This window comes from Mustelus asterias, chromosome 25 (assembly GCF_964213995.1).
Source record: "Mustelus asterias chromosome 25, sMusAst1.hap1.1, whole genome shotgun sequence".
Classification (NCBI taxonomy): Eukaryota; Metazoa; Chordata; class Chondrichthyes; order Carcharhiniformes; family Triakidae; genus Mustelus; species Mustelus asterias.
Genome location: NC_135825.1, coordinates 30275729 through 30294881, shown reverse-complemented (window position 1 = coordinate 30294881; position 19153 = coordinate 30275729). Strand labels below are relative to the sequence as shown.

Genomic DNA, 19153 nt, shown 5'->3' with positions numbered 1-19153 from the left:
AATAGTACCTTTAATGTATTAAACATCTCGAGGCGCTTCACAGGACCGTTACCAAACAAAATTTGATACCGAGCCTCGTAAAGAGATGTTAGGGAATGTGAGAAAAGGGTTGATCAAGGAGATATATTTGAAGTAAAATATTAAAGAAAGATAGAGAGAGGTGGTATTTTGGAAGGGAGTTCCAACGTTTTGGCAGCTGAAAACACCGATGGTGAAGTGTTTAAAGTCAGGAATTCTCAAGGGGCCAGAATTTAAAAGTACAGATATCTCAGAGGATTGTGTGGTTGGAGGGGATTGCAGGGATGGGGAGGAGCAAGACCATAGAGGGATTTGAAAACAACTCTGAAATTTTCAAATTGAGGCGTTGCTTAACCTGGAGACAATGTAGGTTAGTGAACAGAGCGGTCAAGAGTGAACAGGACTTGCTGTTAGGTAGGTTTTGAGCAGCAGAGTTTTGTGAAGAATGTGGAATGGCAGCCTGGAGTGTACTGGAATAATCACTTGTACGAATGAAAGACTGCGTAATAGTTTAGGTGTGAAACCCTTCTGTTTACAGATTTCTGGCATTGATAAGAATTTGTTATTGTAAGATGATGAGCTTTATTTCTGTAATAAAGAAAATTGATTTTTTTTTTGTTAAAATACGTATGGTATTCTGTAATGCTATTGAAATTATTTGAAACTGAATTAGCTACTGAGTGCGAACAAGGTTTATTAGCAAAATGTAACTAACCGAGTGAACACAAAGTTAGATTTGTAGGGGAGGTGGGGGTGCGTGGTGTACATCTGACTAATAAAAATGTTTTATGAACCATAAGCCATAAAATTAAGATTCAATGGCTCAGTGATGCACACAGTAAAAAAAATTATGTTACGTTTAAGACTTAATGGTCCTTGAAGGCTTAAAATGCTCAGTTCCTGGTATCCCATCATTTTTGGCAATATTGCTAGTTTATAATACAGATGTAATGTCATCTGCCTTCATTTGAAGTATCCTTTTGTCCCCTCTCCTATTTTATTCCATATCCTGTTTGATTCTTGGATAACATTCTTTGCATTCATTAGGGTTTGAGACACTAATATAATGCAGACTTACAGAACCAATAACAAAAGGCTGCCACGAGTGCTTGTGGCAGATCCATTCCCAAATCATTGATGTCCAACTAAATTCTGTTGGATGTGGATGCCAATATTTTTAATGTTCATTTATATGGCCGACAGGCAGATAAACAATAAAGGAACAGATCTGTGATATGCTGCAGTCCCCTGCAGGGCATCCTGCTGCTTTTTAAAAACAAGAACATATTTTAAGGTTGGTGGTGAGAATGGCAAGACAGCATTTAGTTCCCCATCTCAAGTTCCCCTGACAAGGTGGTGGTGGGTTGGCTCCTGTGGAATTTATTCAGTAACTCCAGAGGTAACTGGTCCATAAAGGGCACTAATGGTGCTTGGAGCCCACTGTGAATATACAATAAAGGTTCCCTGAGGAAAATCTGCTAATGAAAAAAGATTCATCCCTTAGTGTGGGCACACATCAGAGCTTAGCTGTTGTTGTTTAACTGGGAACCAATGTGTGTCAGTGAGCAGAGGGATGATGGGTGAACAGGATTTGAGTTAGGACGTGGGCAGCAAACCTTTGGAATACTTCGTTTACAAAGGGTAGGGACTGGAAGGTCAGCCAGGGATATACTGGAATAGTCAAGTCTATGAACAAAATAGTGTGTTTTAGTTTAGGCATTTAAACTTTTCTGCTTACAGATTTCTCACAATGGTATATTTTGTTTTGTAAAATTATGAGTTTAAAGTTCTGCAATTAAACAAAAAATTGTTATCCTTTATTGTATAGATGGTCTTCTGTAGTGTTATTAAAAGTATATGGCCCAGATCCTCTGAGGAGCAGCAACCATCGTTGGATTGCTGCTCCACACAAAAATTCTCCCGACTTGACGCTGTTCCGCATTTCTTCCAGGACCTTCCATGCCTGGCTTTTTCAGAAATGCAGAACACTGTCGGGGGAATACAGGCCACTCTTTTTATGACACTAGTTGCCGAATGGTAAGTTTCAAGGTCCGGTATTAATGTTAATGAATGGAGTGGATAAATGTTTATGGTTAGGATGGTAAGGTGGGTGGCCCAGATTTATATTAGATTATATATACTTCATTAACTTTGGTTGAAGTATCAGGATGCAACATGTGGTCCAACACATTGTAATATTTGTTTATTTTGTAAGAAATGTCGATAATAGCTTTTCCCCTTTTTGTTTTCAATGTCAGTTGATATTTGGTCGATTGGTTGTATTCTTGCTGAAATGATCACTGGCAAGACACTGTTCAAAGGAAAAGACTGTATCCTTTATCCAGCGCTGGTGATGTATCTCATGCACCTCGTGTAGGCCATACAGATCTAGAAGGTATCAGTGTAAATATCTGATCTATGCTGATTTAAGTGATAGGTCTATCTTAAAGGCGCAACAATTTTTGTCAATGCCCCTGGATATGGAAGGAACACATTAGCCAGTATTCCTCCAGTAGATTACTGTGAACCGATTCGTGCTGAATTGTGTGCATGTCCGATGGCGACAGCTTGGCTTGGCAGTACGATCTCCTGTGGTTAAGTAACCATTCACTCTTTGCTTAAACCCACACATGAAGAGTGACCATTTACATACACTTACACTACAGCTGTTGGGTTGATGTGAAGAAATTTTGCTTTGTACCAATGCTGCAATTAAAATGTAAATGCAGCCTGAATCTGAATCAGCATCCAACCAGACACTGGAGCAAAGTGGGGTAAGAATTCCTCGTGGGGGGAGATCTTCCTCTATTTTTCTTCAGAATCATGGAAACACGTAGTTGAACAGGAGTCCATGATTTCTGCAGACAGGTGGAATAAATTGGTGCTGAAAACTGCTATCAACTTGAGAATGCAAGACAGTGGGAAACACTGAGAAATATGTAACCCATTGGCTTTTGGACTTGTGGAATGTGTTTTCTGACGCCACTGTTAATCGTTTCCTTTATCTCATTTCTTTACGTTAGAACTTTGATTAATTGTTTTCTGTACGTTTTGTGTTTCTTATTGATTCAAATGCTTTATTTAATTTGGATGTTTATTTTTTGCATAAAGTCTTTTAGGCTAATTAGTCCCATTTGTGAATCAGTCTCTTTATTGAATTACTATCGTAAATGTGTTGTGTGCCAGGAGTCAGAATATTTTCATTTAATGTGCTTTTGTTAACAGTTATAGACAGATTAAGTATCTAATAAATGGTTGTTTTAAGAGCAGTATTTGATTCTTGACCAAAAGAGCTAGACCTTGATCAGCTAGCACAGATTATGAAGATAACAGGAACGCCTGGTACTGATTTCATTCAAAAATTAGACAGCATGGAGGTAATGCAACATTTCAGTGATTTTTACAAAATGTACATGGCATTCAGTTTGACTTGGTGCATTTAAGTTTTGAAGTGCTTCGTCCCATTATTAATGTATTTTACAAAGTTCTCTTGAATTTTTAAGGGTGCACTATAATAATTATGTAGGGTGCTTTAGCATTTGGTTTAAACAGAGCCACTTTTAGATTAGTCAATGTGCTTCCCTTAAGAATTGCAAGGTTAGCCATTGGGCCTCCCTTCTTCCCCCACCTCCCCTCACACCTCCCAATTTCTAAACATCAATCACTATAACAAGGACCTGAAGTTTCAGTTAGATTACACTCATATTTTCAGCACAATTCCTCCAAAATTGGCCCAATCATGCAAAAGATCAAGGAATTTCAAGGGCAAACCTATGCCAAACACAAATCCAGTTCCCACAATTTTGTACACCGATTTAAAAACATGTTACTGGAAACCTCCATCGCACCTACAAAACTGATCATGCACCAGATTGAATTGATCAATGTGGCAGGTTTCTGCTAATTGCGCCTATTTTCAAGACTTTGAAGAGGCTCTTGAAATTAAGCCATGTAAGGCACAAAAGCACGAGCAGACATATTTTAAAAGTTTTGAAGCGTTAACTTTTTAATTTACAAAGAAACTGACTAAAGTGCTGTACACCAATGTAACTAGTAAATGCTTCTGTATAGCTTTTAAAAGGTTTTTACAGTTATTTAAAATTGTGGTATTCGCAGCTGGTAAACTAAGCAGTCTGAGTAAAAATGCCTATTTTTGCGATGCACTAATTTTCAGCTGCATTGTTCAAATTGCAAATTGCAAATTACAAAAATCTCGAGGAATTACTTCTAATGCAAAATCTAAAAAGATGCAGTCGGAGATGCTGCTTCATTACATTGGCTCATGGCAGACTTTACGTTCAGCAAAATGTAAATGAGTTTGAGCAGAAACCTGTGCAAAAGATTTACTTTGCAAAGTCAGAGCAATTCTGGGGGCGATTTTCCCCCAGATCAGTGATTAAGTCCAAAAAAAATCTCTTGCTCAGTACTTTCAAATTGATTGAGTCAATTTAATTTATACTTAATGCATGTGTCTCCATATGTTCTTAAGTTGTTCTTCTTCATTGCTTCATTAATCTCTGATGTATTACATCTTCATATCACACTGTTCTTCTATTTCTTCTGTTTTAAATGTTTGAATTATTTTGTATTCACTTTGCTGTTCAACTAATTTTCATTATTTCTCTTTACACACTCTCCCAAAAGCTGATTTCTTCCTTCGTAACTCTTTTTCTCAATTGTTTTCTCTCAGTCCATTGACAGACTGTCAGCTCGTTTGTTCCATACAGTGGGGTATTCCCACATTCAGATTTCAAGCTAGCTCCAATGTAACATAAAATTAAATAATTTATGGCTTTCCTATAATCTTGAAGATATTTATTTTCATTTTTAGGCTCAAAGTTACATCAGAACCTTGCCCTCCATTAAGAAAAAAGACTTTACTTCTCTATTTCCTAATGCCAGCCCTTTAGGTAAGTTTAAAAAAAAATTCTTTCACAGGTTATCAGCATCACTGGCTATGCAAACGTTTACTGCTCATCCCTAATTGCAATTGAGAAAGTGGTGGTGAATCGCCTTCTTGAACCACTGCATGTTGCGTAGGTACACGTGTAATGCGGTTAAGAAGGGAGTTCCACAGTTTTGACTTGGTGACAATGAAGGAATGGCAATATGGTTCCAAGTCAGAATACTGTGTGCCTTGCAGGGGAACTCGGAGGTGTTCTCATGTATCTACTGCCCTTGTCTTTTGAGGTGGTTGAGGTTTCGGATTTGGAAGGTGCTGTCAAGGGAGCCTTGATGCGTTGCTGCAGTGCATTTTATAGAAGGTGCTGCAATTCTGCATTGCTGGAGGAGGGAGTGAACATTTAAGGTGATGGAGGGATGCCAATCAAGTGGGCTATATTGTGCTGGATGGTGTCAAGCTTCTTGTGTTGTTGGAGGTGCACTCATCCAGGCAAGTGGAGAGTTGTTGCTTGCTCTCTCAATTTTGGCACAAGCCTCCAGATGTTAGTAAGGAATATTTTTGGGGTTTACAGGGCTGGGTTTGTCATTGCCATTACTGGTGCCTAGGTCTGTCTAGTTTCATTTCTTTTTGTAGACTCTGTCTAGGTTTGATGCAACTCAGTGGTTTGCGAGGCTATTTCAGAGGGCATTTAAGAGTCAGTCACATTCCTGCGGGTCTGGAGTCATATTTAGGCTAGACTAGGGAAGGGTGGCAGATTTCCTTCACTGGGCGGCACGGTAGCACAGTGGTTAGCACTGCTGCTTCACAGCTCCAGGGACCTGGGTTCGATTCCCGGCTTGGGTCACTGTCTGTGTGGAGTCTGCACATTCTCCTCGTGTCTGCGTGGGTTTCCTCCAGGTGCTCCGGTTTCCTCCCACAGTCCAAAGATGTGCGGGTTAGGTTGATTGGCCATGCCAAAATTGCCCCTTAGTGTCCTGGGATGCGTAGATTAGAGGGATTAGCGAGTCAAATATGTAGGGATATGGGGGTAGGGCCTGGGTGGGATTGTGGTCGGTGCAGACTCGATGGGCCGAATGGCCTCTTTCTGTACTGTAGGGTTTCTATGATTTCTATGATAAAGGACATTAGTGAACTAGATGGGTTTTTACAACAATTGGCAATGGCTTCATGGTCACTATTACTGAGACTAGCTTTTTTACTTCCAGATTTTATTAATTGATTTTAAATTCCACTAGCTGTCACGGTGGGATTTGAACTGGTGGATCTTCTGGATTTATAGTCCAGTGACATCACTTTGCCACCACGTGCCCCATAATCATAAAGTTCACACATAAATAAATTCAATTCAATTCATAGCATTTACTAAAATATTAGGAGAAAAGTTTTTCCCCACTCTGAATAGCCATTTGAACAGATTTTCAATTTTAAACCTTTGAAGTCCACATGGTCAAAACTTGAATATTTTTTAAAAATACTGCTTTGTGTGACCGACTGGCAGCAGAAATTGTTTATTTTAACTTCAGCCTTCAAATTAGAAAATGAGAATTCTTATCTGTGGCTTAGTTACTGCACTTATGACATGTAAATTGTTGAGGCAATGATTACATGTAAAATAAAACTATGCTATGGGATCCCATGACACTTTGAGCAGCTACTGAAGTGTTTAAGTGAATTTCCACCTTTCTTACAAACCATATTGATACACAACAGGTTATCCAAAGGTACAAAGGCCTGTGAAAATATTGGCCCTGATTAACCGGTCTCTGGATAGTTGGAGACTGGAGGTACCCCGAAGATACCCACAGCACCCATCAGAGTTCTTGATGTGAGCACATTCTTGGTACTTGGGCGGGAAGTTTAAACTTCTGACTGCCAGTTTTAACCTGCCCAGATAGCTTAGTGTTTGGCCAGAACCACACAGACTTGAGCTCTTTGCCCTATGCTGACCCTGGTTTTTACATGGATTTATTTAAGTGTTTGTCATAGCAAGCATAAAACCAGCATAACTCTTAAGTAAATCTGCTAGAGTGTGAAAGCACTCGAGTGCCCACAGCAATGCTCAATCCGCTGCCCTCATCCCCACACGTCCACGAATCGTGCTCAACCCCAATTCCGCAATAGGTCCCAACAACTGACCCACTGACCACCCAACCTGACCACCCCCCCCCCCCCCCCCGCCCCCGACCTGCTGATCACCCTCTGTCTACCCATTCTGCCCCAACATGCTCCCATGTAACCATGGCCACCTCTCGACCATCCAAACCTGCATCCTCGCCCTTCCACCCCTGGCAGCCCAACCTACCCACTTATCTTACTTTTACTCCAGTAAGTGGCTGAGACCTTTAAATTTACTGGTTTATAGCAGCTAGTGCCGTAAAAAGGGCATAGCTTCATTTCCCCTGATAATCCTGCACAGGAAAGAATCCAGGAGTAGCTACATTGCACATTTCTCAGCAAGTCCGGATGGAAGTCCAGACAAAAAATGTGCAGCTCCAGACTAAGGTAAGTAAAAAGGAGCAGAGTGGTAGTTGATGATAATTGCTGCCCCATGGAATTTCGGGGCCATTAAGAAATGTTTTTTCATTGTTGCATTATTGTGAAACATTTTGGATATTTGATTAAAAAGTGTAAGCTATTTCTGTTTGTATTTTAAAAGTTGAAATGTTTTGGAATGGCCATTGTTCCAATATTTTGTGTAAGATTACAACAGCCTTTCTCCTGGTGTATTTAAGGTTAAAGCTATACGATGTCAGCAATTGGAGATCAGTAGCTATAGTGTCTGAAGCACATTTGATGAATACTGTTGACAGTGACACACAGACACAGACACGCATGCACACACACCTCCACTCCGCCAGGGTAGGGCTGTGTACACATAAAAATGCAAAGAAAAATATACATTGATACATGTGCTTCATTGCCACAGCAGTTTTGTTTGTGTTATGAGAGAATGAACAGGGATGGCCATCCAGTCATAAATTTACACTTTTTTGCAAATTTGCACTCCTCCTCCTCTCCATTTGCTTCCCCAGTTGTGATGAGCTGGTTTTATCTGTTTGAATTCCCAGGCTGGGTGTTTTTTCTGTTTTAAACCTTTGGAATTTTTGCTATAATTAATGCATTTAGTCCATGTTCATCAACTGTAGCATGGCTAACAACCCTGTAATAACCTCAGTGAGGCCCATGAGGTTGGCTTCTTGGAGTATGAGCTCCGTAATTGAGGTAATGGTTGACTACCTAATCAGGGAGTTTCACCTGTTTTATATATTGAGGAGTGTCAAAGCTACTGACACTCTGGATTCTGACTTTGTACCTGAAGCACTCTTAGGAGTGGAGATAAGTTTGTAAATAAAGGGAATCTGGTGAAGGGACACCGGCCTCTGAGGAGTTATTTCAAACCCCTAAACCAACCCCACTGCCACACCTGAAATCCTAGTAATTCAGAGGTAAAAACAGTGGAGGCAGAAGTGAGCAGGAAAGAACAGTGTGAATAGGATCCACACCAAAAGCAAAGAGGCAGCAAAACAGAAGCTGCAGCCACATAAATTCCACAATGCCTGGTTCAGTCTCTGATCATGTCTGGGGTAAGCACAGTAAGAAGTCTCACAACACCAGATTCAAGTCCAACAGGTTTATTTGGTAGCACAAGCCACAAGCTTTCAGAGCACTGCTCCTTCATCAGGTGAGTGGGAGTTCTGTTCACAAACAGGGCATATAAAGACACAAACTCAATTTACAAAATAATGGTTGGAATGCGAGTCTTTACAGGTAATCAAGTCTTTATATGCCCTGTTTGTGGACAGAACTCCCACTCACCTGATGAAGGGGCAGCGTTCTGAAAGCTTGTGACTTGTGTTACCAAATAAACCTGTTGGACTTTAACCTGGTGTTGTGAGACTTCTTACTGTGCTTACCCCAGTCCAATGCCGGCATCTCCACATCATGTCTGGGGTTACAGATATTCTTCACCAGCTGTGAGGCTTTTGATCTTAAAATGCTAATAACACCAACTCTGCCCATCTCTATCTTCCACCTCTCCAGGGCTGAGGGGGTGGGGGAGATGGTGGGAATAAGAAGTAATGGGGAATGAAAGGGGAAGAACAAAAAGAAGAACTTGCATTTAAATATCACCTCAGATGTCCCAAGAGCTTCACAGTGAATTAAATATTTTTTGAAGTTATAGCACAAGGGAAAAACAGCAGTTAATTTGTAAGGTCCCATGAATAGTTGTGAGATTATATCATCAGTTTTGGTGGTGATGGTAGTTTATGGTGAGGACACCAAGAGAACTCATCTGGTCCCCTTCAAACAGTTTCATGAGATCTTTTACATCTACTTGAAAGTATCGATGGGACCTTGGTTTATCTGAAAGATGGCCCATTGAAAGATTAAGTACTCCTTCAGAACAACGCGGAAGCAGTAGTCTATCTGGAATGTAGTTTAATTCACAAGCTTCTTGCAGAGGTGAGAGTGCCACCACTGAGCCATGGCTGAGAGGAAAGAAACAGTAAAGTGAACTTCAGGTCAATAAAAGAATGAACAGTTCAAGTAGAGTAAGAAAGAGAAGTTCAGTTAGAGAAATAAAGTTCAAACAGACAGCGAGAGAAGTTTAGTAGAGAGAGAGAAAAAGGGAGGGACGTAGCCCAGATTTTAATTCTGGACCACTTTTCAGTGGGTAAGTTTTGGTTTGAGTTTAAAATGCATCCTTGCAGCCAAAAATAAATCCAGGTTATTTTACCTCCTGGGCCTCATTGTAACCTCACCTGCAGCCTTTCCATTGAAATGCCTAACCCAACCGGAAACCTGCCCACTCCGGATGAAATTTCTGGCTGGTCAGCCAAAACATAGGAACATAGGAATTAGGGGCAGAAGTAGGCAATTCAGCCCTTCGAGCCTGCTCCGTCATTCAATCAGATCACGGCTGACCTCTTCCTGGTCTCAAATGCACCTTCCTACCTGTTCCCCATATCCCTTTAACCCTTTTTTAAAAGAAATCAGAAATATATCTATCTCCTCCTTGAAACTATTAATGATTCAGACTCCACCGCGCTATGGAGCAGCAAGTTTCACAAATTCACCACCCTCGACGAGAAGTAGTTCCTCCTCATCTCAATTTTAAAATCTACCATCTCTCAACCTATACCTGTGACCTCTTGTTCTAGATTGCCCCACAAAGGGAAACATTTGGTCTATGCTTACTTTGGCAATCCCTTTCGTATTTTAAGATCCCCTCTCATCCTTCTAAACTCTAGCGAGTATAAACCCAAACTGTTTAATCTCTCCTCATACGCCAACCCTTTCATCTCTGGAATCAATCTGGTGAACTTTGCTAGGGGCGGCATGGTGGCACAGTAGTTAGCACTGCTCCTCACAACGCCAGGGGCCCGGCTTCAATTCCGGACTCGGGTCATTGTCAGTGTGGAGCTTGCACATTCTCCCCGTGTCTGTGTGGGCTTCCTCCGGGTGCTCGTGTTTCCTCCCACATTCCAAAGATGTGCAGGTTAGGTTGATTGGCCATGCTAAATTGTTCCTTAGTGCCAGAGGGATTAGCAGGGTAAATACGTGGGGCTATGGAAATAGGGCCTGTGTGGGATTGTGGTCGGTGTAGACTCGGTGGGCCTAATGGCGGCCTCCTGCACTGTAGGGATTCTATGATTCTATGAAGCGCCTCTGATCTGCCTCCAATGCCATCACATCCTTCCTCAAATAAGAAGACCAAATGTGGACCAATTTAAAGCAAAGTTACATTTTTTTCTGGCTTTGCTTGCTTCCAGGACATAGAGAAGAATGATTTGAGAAATAAATCACATTTTCTTCCGTCATCTGATATATGGTCTCACTATCAGTGCTCATGCCAAACACACTCGCCTTTTCTTTGCTAAGTTCATAAAATCATAGGATCCCTACTGTGCAAAAGGAGGCCATTTGGCCCATCGAGTCTGCACCGACAACAATCCCACCCAGGCCCTATTCCCGGAACCCCACATATTTACCCTGCTAATCCCCATGACACTAGGGTCTATTTAGCATGGCCAATCAACCTAACCCGCAAATCTTGGACTGTGGGAGGAAACTGAAGCACCCGGAGGAACCCAACGCAGACACGGGGAGAATGTGGAAACTCCACACAGACAGTGACCTGAGACTAGAACTGAACCCAAGACCCTGGCGCTGTGAGGCATTTCTTCCTCATTTCACTTCTCTGACAATTACCTTTTCTGGGATGACTATTTTGATTCCCTTTGTCCAAGGATGTTAGGTGGTACATTACATAATATAACATTTAGGAGGCAGAAAGTGTGGGGTTCCTTTGGGAGTGTGGCACTCTCAAACAGATCCTCCAACCTGTTACAACTGAAAACCATCACGTGCAGCTGGCCTGTTATGCCCTGTGGAATAATGACGCCATGCGGTATTGCAAAATTCTAAGTCCGTATTGCAATAAAAAAGTTGGTGGGATCATGATTGAAAGATGCACTACTGAAAGCATTAGTGGTGAAGGTGGGCAGAAGGAGAGATGTCATGATCCAACAGGGGGCTTGGAGACCCTCAAAGACAACCCTCAGAAGGCAGTGGAAGCTGGTGACTAGGAGCGTCAATTCCCAAAGTCTGCACCCAAGGGCCTGGCTGCAGTGCAACAAGAAATCTAATGACCTCACGCAGGTGTTCAAGGTCAGTGAATGCATCTTCACATGACATGCCTAGCACACCATCAACCTCTTGCTGCTCAATGCACAAATACTACAACAGGAATGGGGGCAACAGTGGTAATGCCTCTGGATCAGGAATGTGACAGGGAGATGAAGAAGTGGCTGGGGAACTAGCAAGATTCATACTGCATCCTTTTCCCAAGTTGGAGTCTGAAGCCTCCATGCTCTTTAACAGTGACAGGAGACTACCTGGAGGCCAGCCAGTGCACATGGCAGTTCAAGATGCATGACCACCGAGCGCTGTCTTGTATTCCGTGGCATTTCTTGGGCATCTAAAAGCAGGAACCCAAAGTGAGGGTTGGTTTGAAGGAAAGGGGCTGGATCAGATAGTAGAGGTCCACAATGCTGTAGCCCCATCACTCCTCTACCAGTCCTGACTCACAACTGACACCTAGATACTCCACCTCCCCCTCACAACCCTACCAATGTTGCTGTTCCCATTCCTCGTGCTTCGACATACCTCCAGGTTTTCAGTTGTGAAAGGCAGAAAGCCCTAATGCAGTGCTACACAGTTACTGACATATCCCCTGTCTTTTGCAGGACAAGGTGGCACACAGTAAAAGGGAGCAGAGAGAAACTGGTGGGAGATAAGGATGCTTGCATCTCCTGAGCCTTACAGAGGAGATGGCTGCCAGCATCAGGGGACAGCTGCAATGGAGGCCATAACTTCCAAACATCACTGAGAACAATGAGGATGCCTTCTACCCTTTCCCAGGTCCCAGCACACACTCATCCTAGCATGATGAGCAACTTGTCAATGGTGATTAATGTGGGCCTCTTCCATCCGATCCCCCCCGCCCCCCACCAACCCTCACTTTCTGAGTTCCTGCTTTCAGACACTCAGGAAATGCCATGGAGTACAGGACAGTGCTCCGTGAGCATGCACCCTTGAGCTGCTGAGTGCACTGGCTGGCCTGTCAGGTAGTCTCCTGTCGCTGTCAATGAGCACGGAGACTTCAGGCTCCAACTTATGAAAAGGGATGCAGTATGACGCTTGCTAGCTCCCCAGCCACTACTCAACCTCCCTGACACGCTCCTGATTCAAAGGCAGGACCGCTGTTGCCCCCATTCGTGTTGTAGCATTTGTACGGACAGATCATCTACTGCCCCTGCCAACCCTGTGAGTATGTGGCAGCATTCTCAAGCATATGAAGGAATTTACTATAACACCTGCAAAAACAAACCAGAGTACTTTTAAACACTGCAATAAAATAATTTCCAAAAATCTAACTTACCTGCAATCGGGGTGCTTGGCCCTTTAATAATGCTTTCGAGTGGACAATTCATCGTGTTTAGGTGCTTGTAGTCCTATAGAAGAAATAACATTGGTTGGTAAAACTACAAAGCTCTTACAGAGCTATCGATGCTTAAATCTCGGTTGCGATGATAATGGGTCTTGTTTGTTTCTGTCCCACTTGATCTTTCAAATAGTTGACTGACGTTGAAAACAAAACACACCGAAGCAACCACTGGCACATCAACTCACACAAAGCAATATCCTCTATGAGCAGTGGATATGAGAATTTACAATTTTCTTGAAGATGATTTCAAAGACTTATGCAGTTTAAGATCAAAAAAGAAATAGGTTTTTCATTAATCTGCTGGTTATTCATCTATGATATCAAACTGCCTCATGTGATTCAGACCTGTTTCAATTATCCTTGTAACTTACTGTGACCTCGGGCAGCTCCATAGCACATTCCTGACATTCCAAACAGTCCACTACCACAACTGCAGAGGAAGTGTTTTTGTAGAATTATCAAGCTTTACTGAATTTAGTCTGTTACTTGTATTCATTTTTTTTGGACAAGTTTCTAAAAATTTGTTTGAACGCAAAATTTAGCTATTTATATTTTTCACCTCCAGCTGAGAAAAATAAAGCACTTGCAGAGTAAGGACTTGAATTCCAGGTCGAATGGAAGCTCTGAATTAGTGAGTCACTTAGTGAGTGCTTGCTCTGGTATGTGCTCCTCTGCATCAAGAGCAGAAGAATATTTGACATGTGTGCCAGAGTTTGCAGCCCTCATTTTACTGTTTGAAGGAGCTGCATCAGAACTTTAAGCTCAATTTTTCATTAGTTTTCAGTCAGCTAGTGGATGCATGTGATCATTTATCATGCTGCCTCTAAGTTTTGATCTTTGTTGTGTAGATCCTGGAAAGAGGCATAGGAGAGAGTATACATTGCTGAATTAGATTGATAGCTTGCTTCAAGTTAATCTAACCACTGTAATTTAATATACCGTTTACTTATGTTATTACTTTAGTTAGATTGCTGCTTCCCAGTTTTTCTTGCTGTGACCACATCTCCATTTTAATGATTCACATTTGGCGAACATTGTGGATTTCAAAAAGGAGTACAGGCACAAAACAAAACACCTACTATTTTGCATTGCGGGCTCCATTGGTGGCAGAGATTGGGCTTCACTTCATTAGGGCATGCCCACTAGCAAAGGAAATCATGCACATAAGACGCTTTGTAGCCGATCCCAGGACTGTCAAATTTAGTCTCCACTCCACAGCTACCATTGCTGCTTAAGAGCTTGTGAGCCCAATTGCTTGTCCTGTGACCGCACTTGGGCCATGACCTACAGTCTGGGAAGCCCTGAGTTCTTATTGATGGTATATTTGCTGGGCAGCCACTTGTATGCACAAATCAGAAACCAGCAGCAGCTTTTCTGTACTTCAATACCAGTTGAGCAGAAATACATTCATTTGCTGTCACATTGAGCTATAGAATCAACAGACTGACAAAGAGAAACACATGGATGCTATGTGTGACAGGCAATACTTGACATGGAAAACATTAAGGGCATAAAACAAACAAATATCTCAAGAGAACCTTCAGGAACTATATTGACTCCTCCTGCTCTAAAACACTCTTGATGTATGGCGATGGGTGAAAGATTTGCCCAAGACCCTCCAACCTTGAACTTATATTGAGGTGGAGCCCTTAGCCTAGTTGAGACCAGACATGACTTCTTTATATGATTAGCCTTCCTATAGTGCACTATCCTGGAGGGGTGAATATCTTATCTAGCATTGTGTGGCTCCAGTGGCATCTGAAAACAATTTGGGCTTGGGGAGGACTTTGCGCTTCACTGGAAAGGAAAGTTATCTTGGGCCAGAGCAGTTACCACTGATACACTCTTTCATCATCCAGCTGCTCGCAAGGCAGATGACTTAATCCCCAAAATTTAGGATGGTTTATCTGGCCTTGGGTGAGGATAGACTGAGGTTTTGTTCTGTCACACTTGCACTATTGGGGTGAGACCTTGGTCATTTTCAGGCTAATTTTCACTTAATTTCACTAGCTAACTTTTGGTTTCATCTCAATTTTTAACCTAACTTTGAGTGGCTAATTTGCCTGTTAACTTTTATTTATGATTTTTTTTTGCTGAATTTGATGCTTTCAGCAGATGAGTTTCAAAATCATCTCTAAGTGAAAAATTACCTACCAGATGTGCAAAATCTCTTGAGGAATAGGAACCATTCTTTGTTTCCCCCTAAAATATTGTACCATTTTATTCAAATCTTCTAAGAATGAGGGACTGAATTGAAACAACTGCAATTAATAAAATACCGCATGTGAAACTGATGCTTCGGAATATCAAGGCACTTTACTGACTTTACTGCAGTTCATTTCTTTCTATAAGAAGAATATAGCTAAACAGGGATTATAGTAGAAGTGTGAACAAAATCTGCATAAATGTATTCTGAATATGAATTTTAGATTAAGAAAAGTTGAAAGTTTTCCTTCCTTTTTCAATTTCAATGATTATCTCAGCTGTGGACCTCCTGGAGAAAATGTTAGTGTTGGATGCAGACAAACGTTTATCGGCTGCTGAAGCTTTGAGTCATCCCTACTTTGAACCATTCCGAGATCTAGAAGACGAGACTAAACCTGAACCTTTTGATGATTCTTTGGACCAGCTGAAGTTGTCAATTGATCTGTGGAAAAGTGAGTAATTATAGAATGTTTAATAACTAGTCCATGTCAAGTTAATTTAACATTATAAATACTATGTATCTCTAAAGCAAACATTAAAATGTTAGTTTTTTCCAAAAAAGAATTAACAAAATGGATATATGTGTACTTTCTTGATGCACTGATACTGAAAAATTGATGGAATGTAAAAAAAGATTATTATTTACGGGACAAATATGTGATCATATTTAATCATAAAATTCAGTTTCCTTCAATCAAGGTCATGTATAAACTGTTCAAGATGCTTAGATGTATGTAAAAGAAATAAACTTGCAGATGTACACAAGAAAGACATATAATGTTGTACTGCTACTTCCAGGACATACGTTTCAGGAGGTGATGAACTTTGTTCCTTTTTCAAGTTTAATCAAGAAACCCATGGAAACGGCATTATAGTTGTGGCCACCCTATTACCGATATAGTCTGATCTGCAGATATGAGGTAATAATGCAACAAAAATGCTCACATCTTTTTTGTGTGTTCGGAATACTACGTTTTAATCAACTTTTTAAATTCTGAATTGTATGTTTATGTTTAGAAGTTAGAATTGTATCAATTCTAAGTGTTAAATCACTTAAATCAAACTGTATATATGACTCAATTCAACTGATACGTTCCCATAAATTTATTGGTGACATAAGTGTAATTAATAGGAAAACTGTATGTGAATGTTACATCTTTATATTATCTCTGTACATGTAATTAATAGGATGTTCAGTGTAATCTGAATGAAATAAAATATTTCTTTCTTTTACTTGTGTAAGAACAAAAGGCTGATTTTAGTTTTAGGTGGTGATGGAAAATTAGTGGCAGTGGATTGGATGTCATAGAATCATAGAAACCCTACAATGTAGAAGGAGCCCATTCGGCCCATCGAGTCTACACCGACCACAATCCCACCCAGGCCCTACCCCCATATCCTTACATATTTTACCCGCTAATCCCTCTAACCTACCCATCTCAAGACACTAAGGGGCAATTTTAGCACGGCCAATCAACCTAACCCGCACATCTTTGGACTGTGGGAGGAAACCGGAGCACCCGGAGGAAACCCACACAGACACGAGGAGAATGTGCAGACTCCACACAGACAGTGACCCAAGTCGGGAATCGAACCCAGGTCCCTGGAGCTGTGAAGCAGCAGTGCTAACCACTGTGCTACTGTGCCGCCCAATGTCTATTAAATTACCTCCCCTTCCCCACATTTCCTTTTATAATGACTTCAATCAAAAGGAAAGCCTGGAAGTGAATTTAAAAGATGACCAATTTGGTGTCCATTTATGGCCACTCCAGAAGTTTAAAACCAGTCACATATTTATACCCTTTAAATATAGGAAGATTACCTATGGGGTAAGGGTATCCAAACGTTTGGACATTTGTTGTGTGCCTTGAAGCTCCACTGGCCATAATAAGCCATACGTTTAAAACAATGAATTCAATAAATATTTTATTGTTGACAATACCACTTGTCATTTGTTAAGGTGCTAATATTGGCTTAAGATGTTATGTTATTTTTGCTTAATTGTCACGTTTCTGGTGTGTTTATTGCAGTGGATTGCTACCAACTATCTATTCACCTCTTCTGACTGGTCAGCTCATCTTGTATAACAGTTCAGATGTGTAGATTTAGATTACAAGTTCCTTTTGGGCAACTTTCTCAGTCTAGCGCAAGTTTTTTAAAGGATTTTTAAAAGTTAATTGATACTTAATTTTTAATACATTTACAGGATGTAGACCTCAATTGCAAGGTCAACATTTATTGTCCATCCCTAATTGCCCTTGAAAAGGTGGTGGTGAGCAATCTTCTTAAAGCATTGCAGTCCATGTAGTGAAGTGGTGAATTAGCAAGATCCCAAACCTTTCATCTTGAAGGTGTTTTGTTAAAGAAGTTGAATATAGCTGAAGTTTCCAAAATATTGTTATAACTGTCTACACTGTAAGGAAAGGACTAGTACATGGCAATATTACTTGCAGCTTAGCACAGCAGTTGCAAATTGTTTATTTTCTACTAAATAAGGAGTAGCTAAATTTAAGAACTACTGTAAAAGTATACGTGTTACTGCCACCTTTCTTCCAATTTTTCAATTAAAGTTTAAGTGAAAAGAAGAGCTTAGTGTTATGCAGTTGCTTTCTGAGATGAGGAGATCAAATGAGATGATGTGAAAAACCAACAGCTGGAATAAACTAATAAGGATTCTTTATTCATGTCCTGGGCATACTTTAAATTTACCTCGATCTCTGAGATGTCGTGAACCAAGCCTCATCAACTGGTCGGTTGAAACATGAAAGCCAAAAATTACTACTGTTCCGATACTTCTAGCACCTGTGAGAATGCAGTGTTGTGGGAGTACTGCATTGTCTTCAAATGAAAAGATAAACCATGGTGCTATCTGTCTATTATATGATGCAAATGGACATTAAAGATCCCATGCAATGACATGAAGAGAAGGGATGATTCTACTCTTGATCGAGGTCACTAACAATTGATTAATTGGTCATTCGTCTCCTGTTTGTCAAACATGATTACACTTAACATTGCTGCACCTTTGCCAACATGTAATGTCAATTCATCGTGTATGAAATCTTTTGAGACATTCCTCAGAGATTTGATAAATGCAGCATATTTTCCTCTTTGTGATGAAGTGGCTTTTTCTACTTCCCAAAAATAAAATGTTAAAATAAAAAAATAAACATTCTGCATGAAGACAATTTTGCTTGTTATTAGTGAACAGAAAACGTTTATTGGAAATTAAGTAATGCTCATAAAAGTTCTTGGCCTGGGAAATAATTAGAACTTCAACTTCATATTTTCACTATTACTTCCATTTACTATAAACTATTTCCATTGGAGGTCATAGGTTAAGTAACTGAACTTCTGCCAATTAGAAGCAATTGGATAATAGCATTAGACAAGGCAGGAAATTTGTAATTGAAGCCGGTGCCTTTCGCTGCTTTCATTTAAAATGATAGTTTCTCAAAAGAGCTAGGTCAATGTTTGTGTTTATTTTTGCATTAGCTGGCTTATAAATCGCATGGCAAATAAACAAGTACACTTGCTACATAAAATGTAAGTTTCTTTGTCTAACCACTCTTGATACAGTTTTGTAATCTCTGAGAAGGTTCTGCTCTGAGAAATAGGAAGCTAGAAGCTAGAACAGAGGGTACTGTCTAAGCCTGGTGAGATAGCAACGTGTTTTTATATTCTGGCTTATCAAAGTAATACACATGCCAAAACTATCAAACTAGACTGTGATGTGGATTTTTTTTTTATTTTAAAGATAATACATTACTGGGTTTACTGTGTGTCATGTCTGTTGTTGAAAATAACACATTTGTTTCTGTCTCCGTGTTGCCTCAAGGATTTTAATATGAATATCTTCAATGTTTTCATTGTCACTCTGGTAGTTACTGAATAAATGCTTTTAACGGAAATGCAAGAATTTATAGATTGTGGAATCTATCAGTTTTATTTAAACAGTGAAGATATTCCTTGTTTTCTCCATCATTCTTTATCGATTTGTTTTGCAAAATATTGTA

General features: G+C 40.4%; 1 protein-coding gene across 3 annotated transcripts in view; it reads left to right on the top strand.

Annotated features, from left to right (window-relative positions):
- Nucleotides 1-18971, top strand: part of LOC144511876 (mitogen-activated protein kinase 13-like) — a 58682-nt gene extending 39711 nt beyond the window's left edge. The window contains exons 8-13 of one of the 3 annotated variants that reach the window (XM_078242298.1): nucleotides 2277-2348; nucleotides 3316-3395; nucleotides 4850-4928; nucleotides 15416-15589; nucleotides 15936-16057; nucleotides 17860-18971. In XM_078242298.1, the coding sequence (XP_078098424.1) occupies nucleotides 2277-2348; nucleotides 3316-3395; nucleotides 4850-4928; nucleotides 15416-15589; nucleotides 15936-16012 (482 nt within the window). In that variant the 3' untranslated portion in view covers nucleotides 16013-16057; nucleotides 17860-18971. Of the gene's footprint in view, nucleotides 1-2276; nucleotides 2349-3315; nucleotides 3396-4849; nucleotides 4929-15415; nucleotides 15590-15935 lie in introns of all 3 variants that reach the window. The other 2 variants (XM_078242297.1, XM_078242296.1) reach the window with 2 other exon arrangements.
- The last annotated feature ends 182 nt before the right edge of the window (nucleotides 18972-19153 follow it).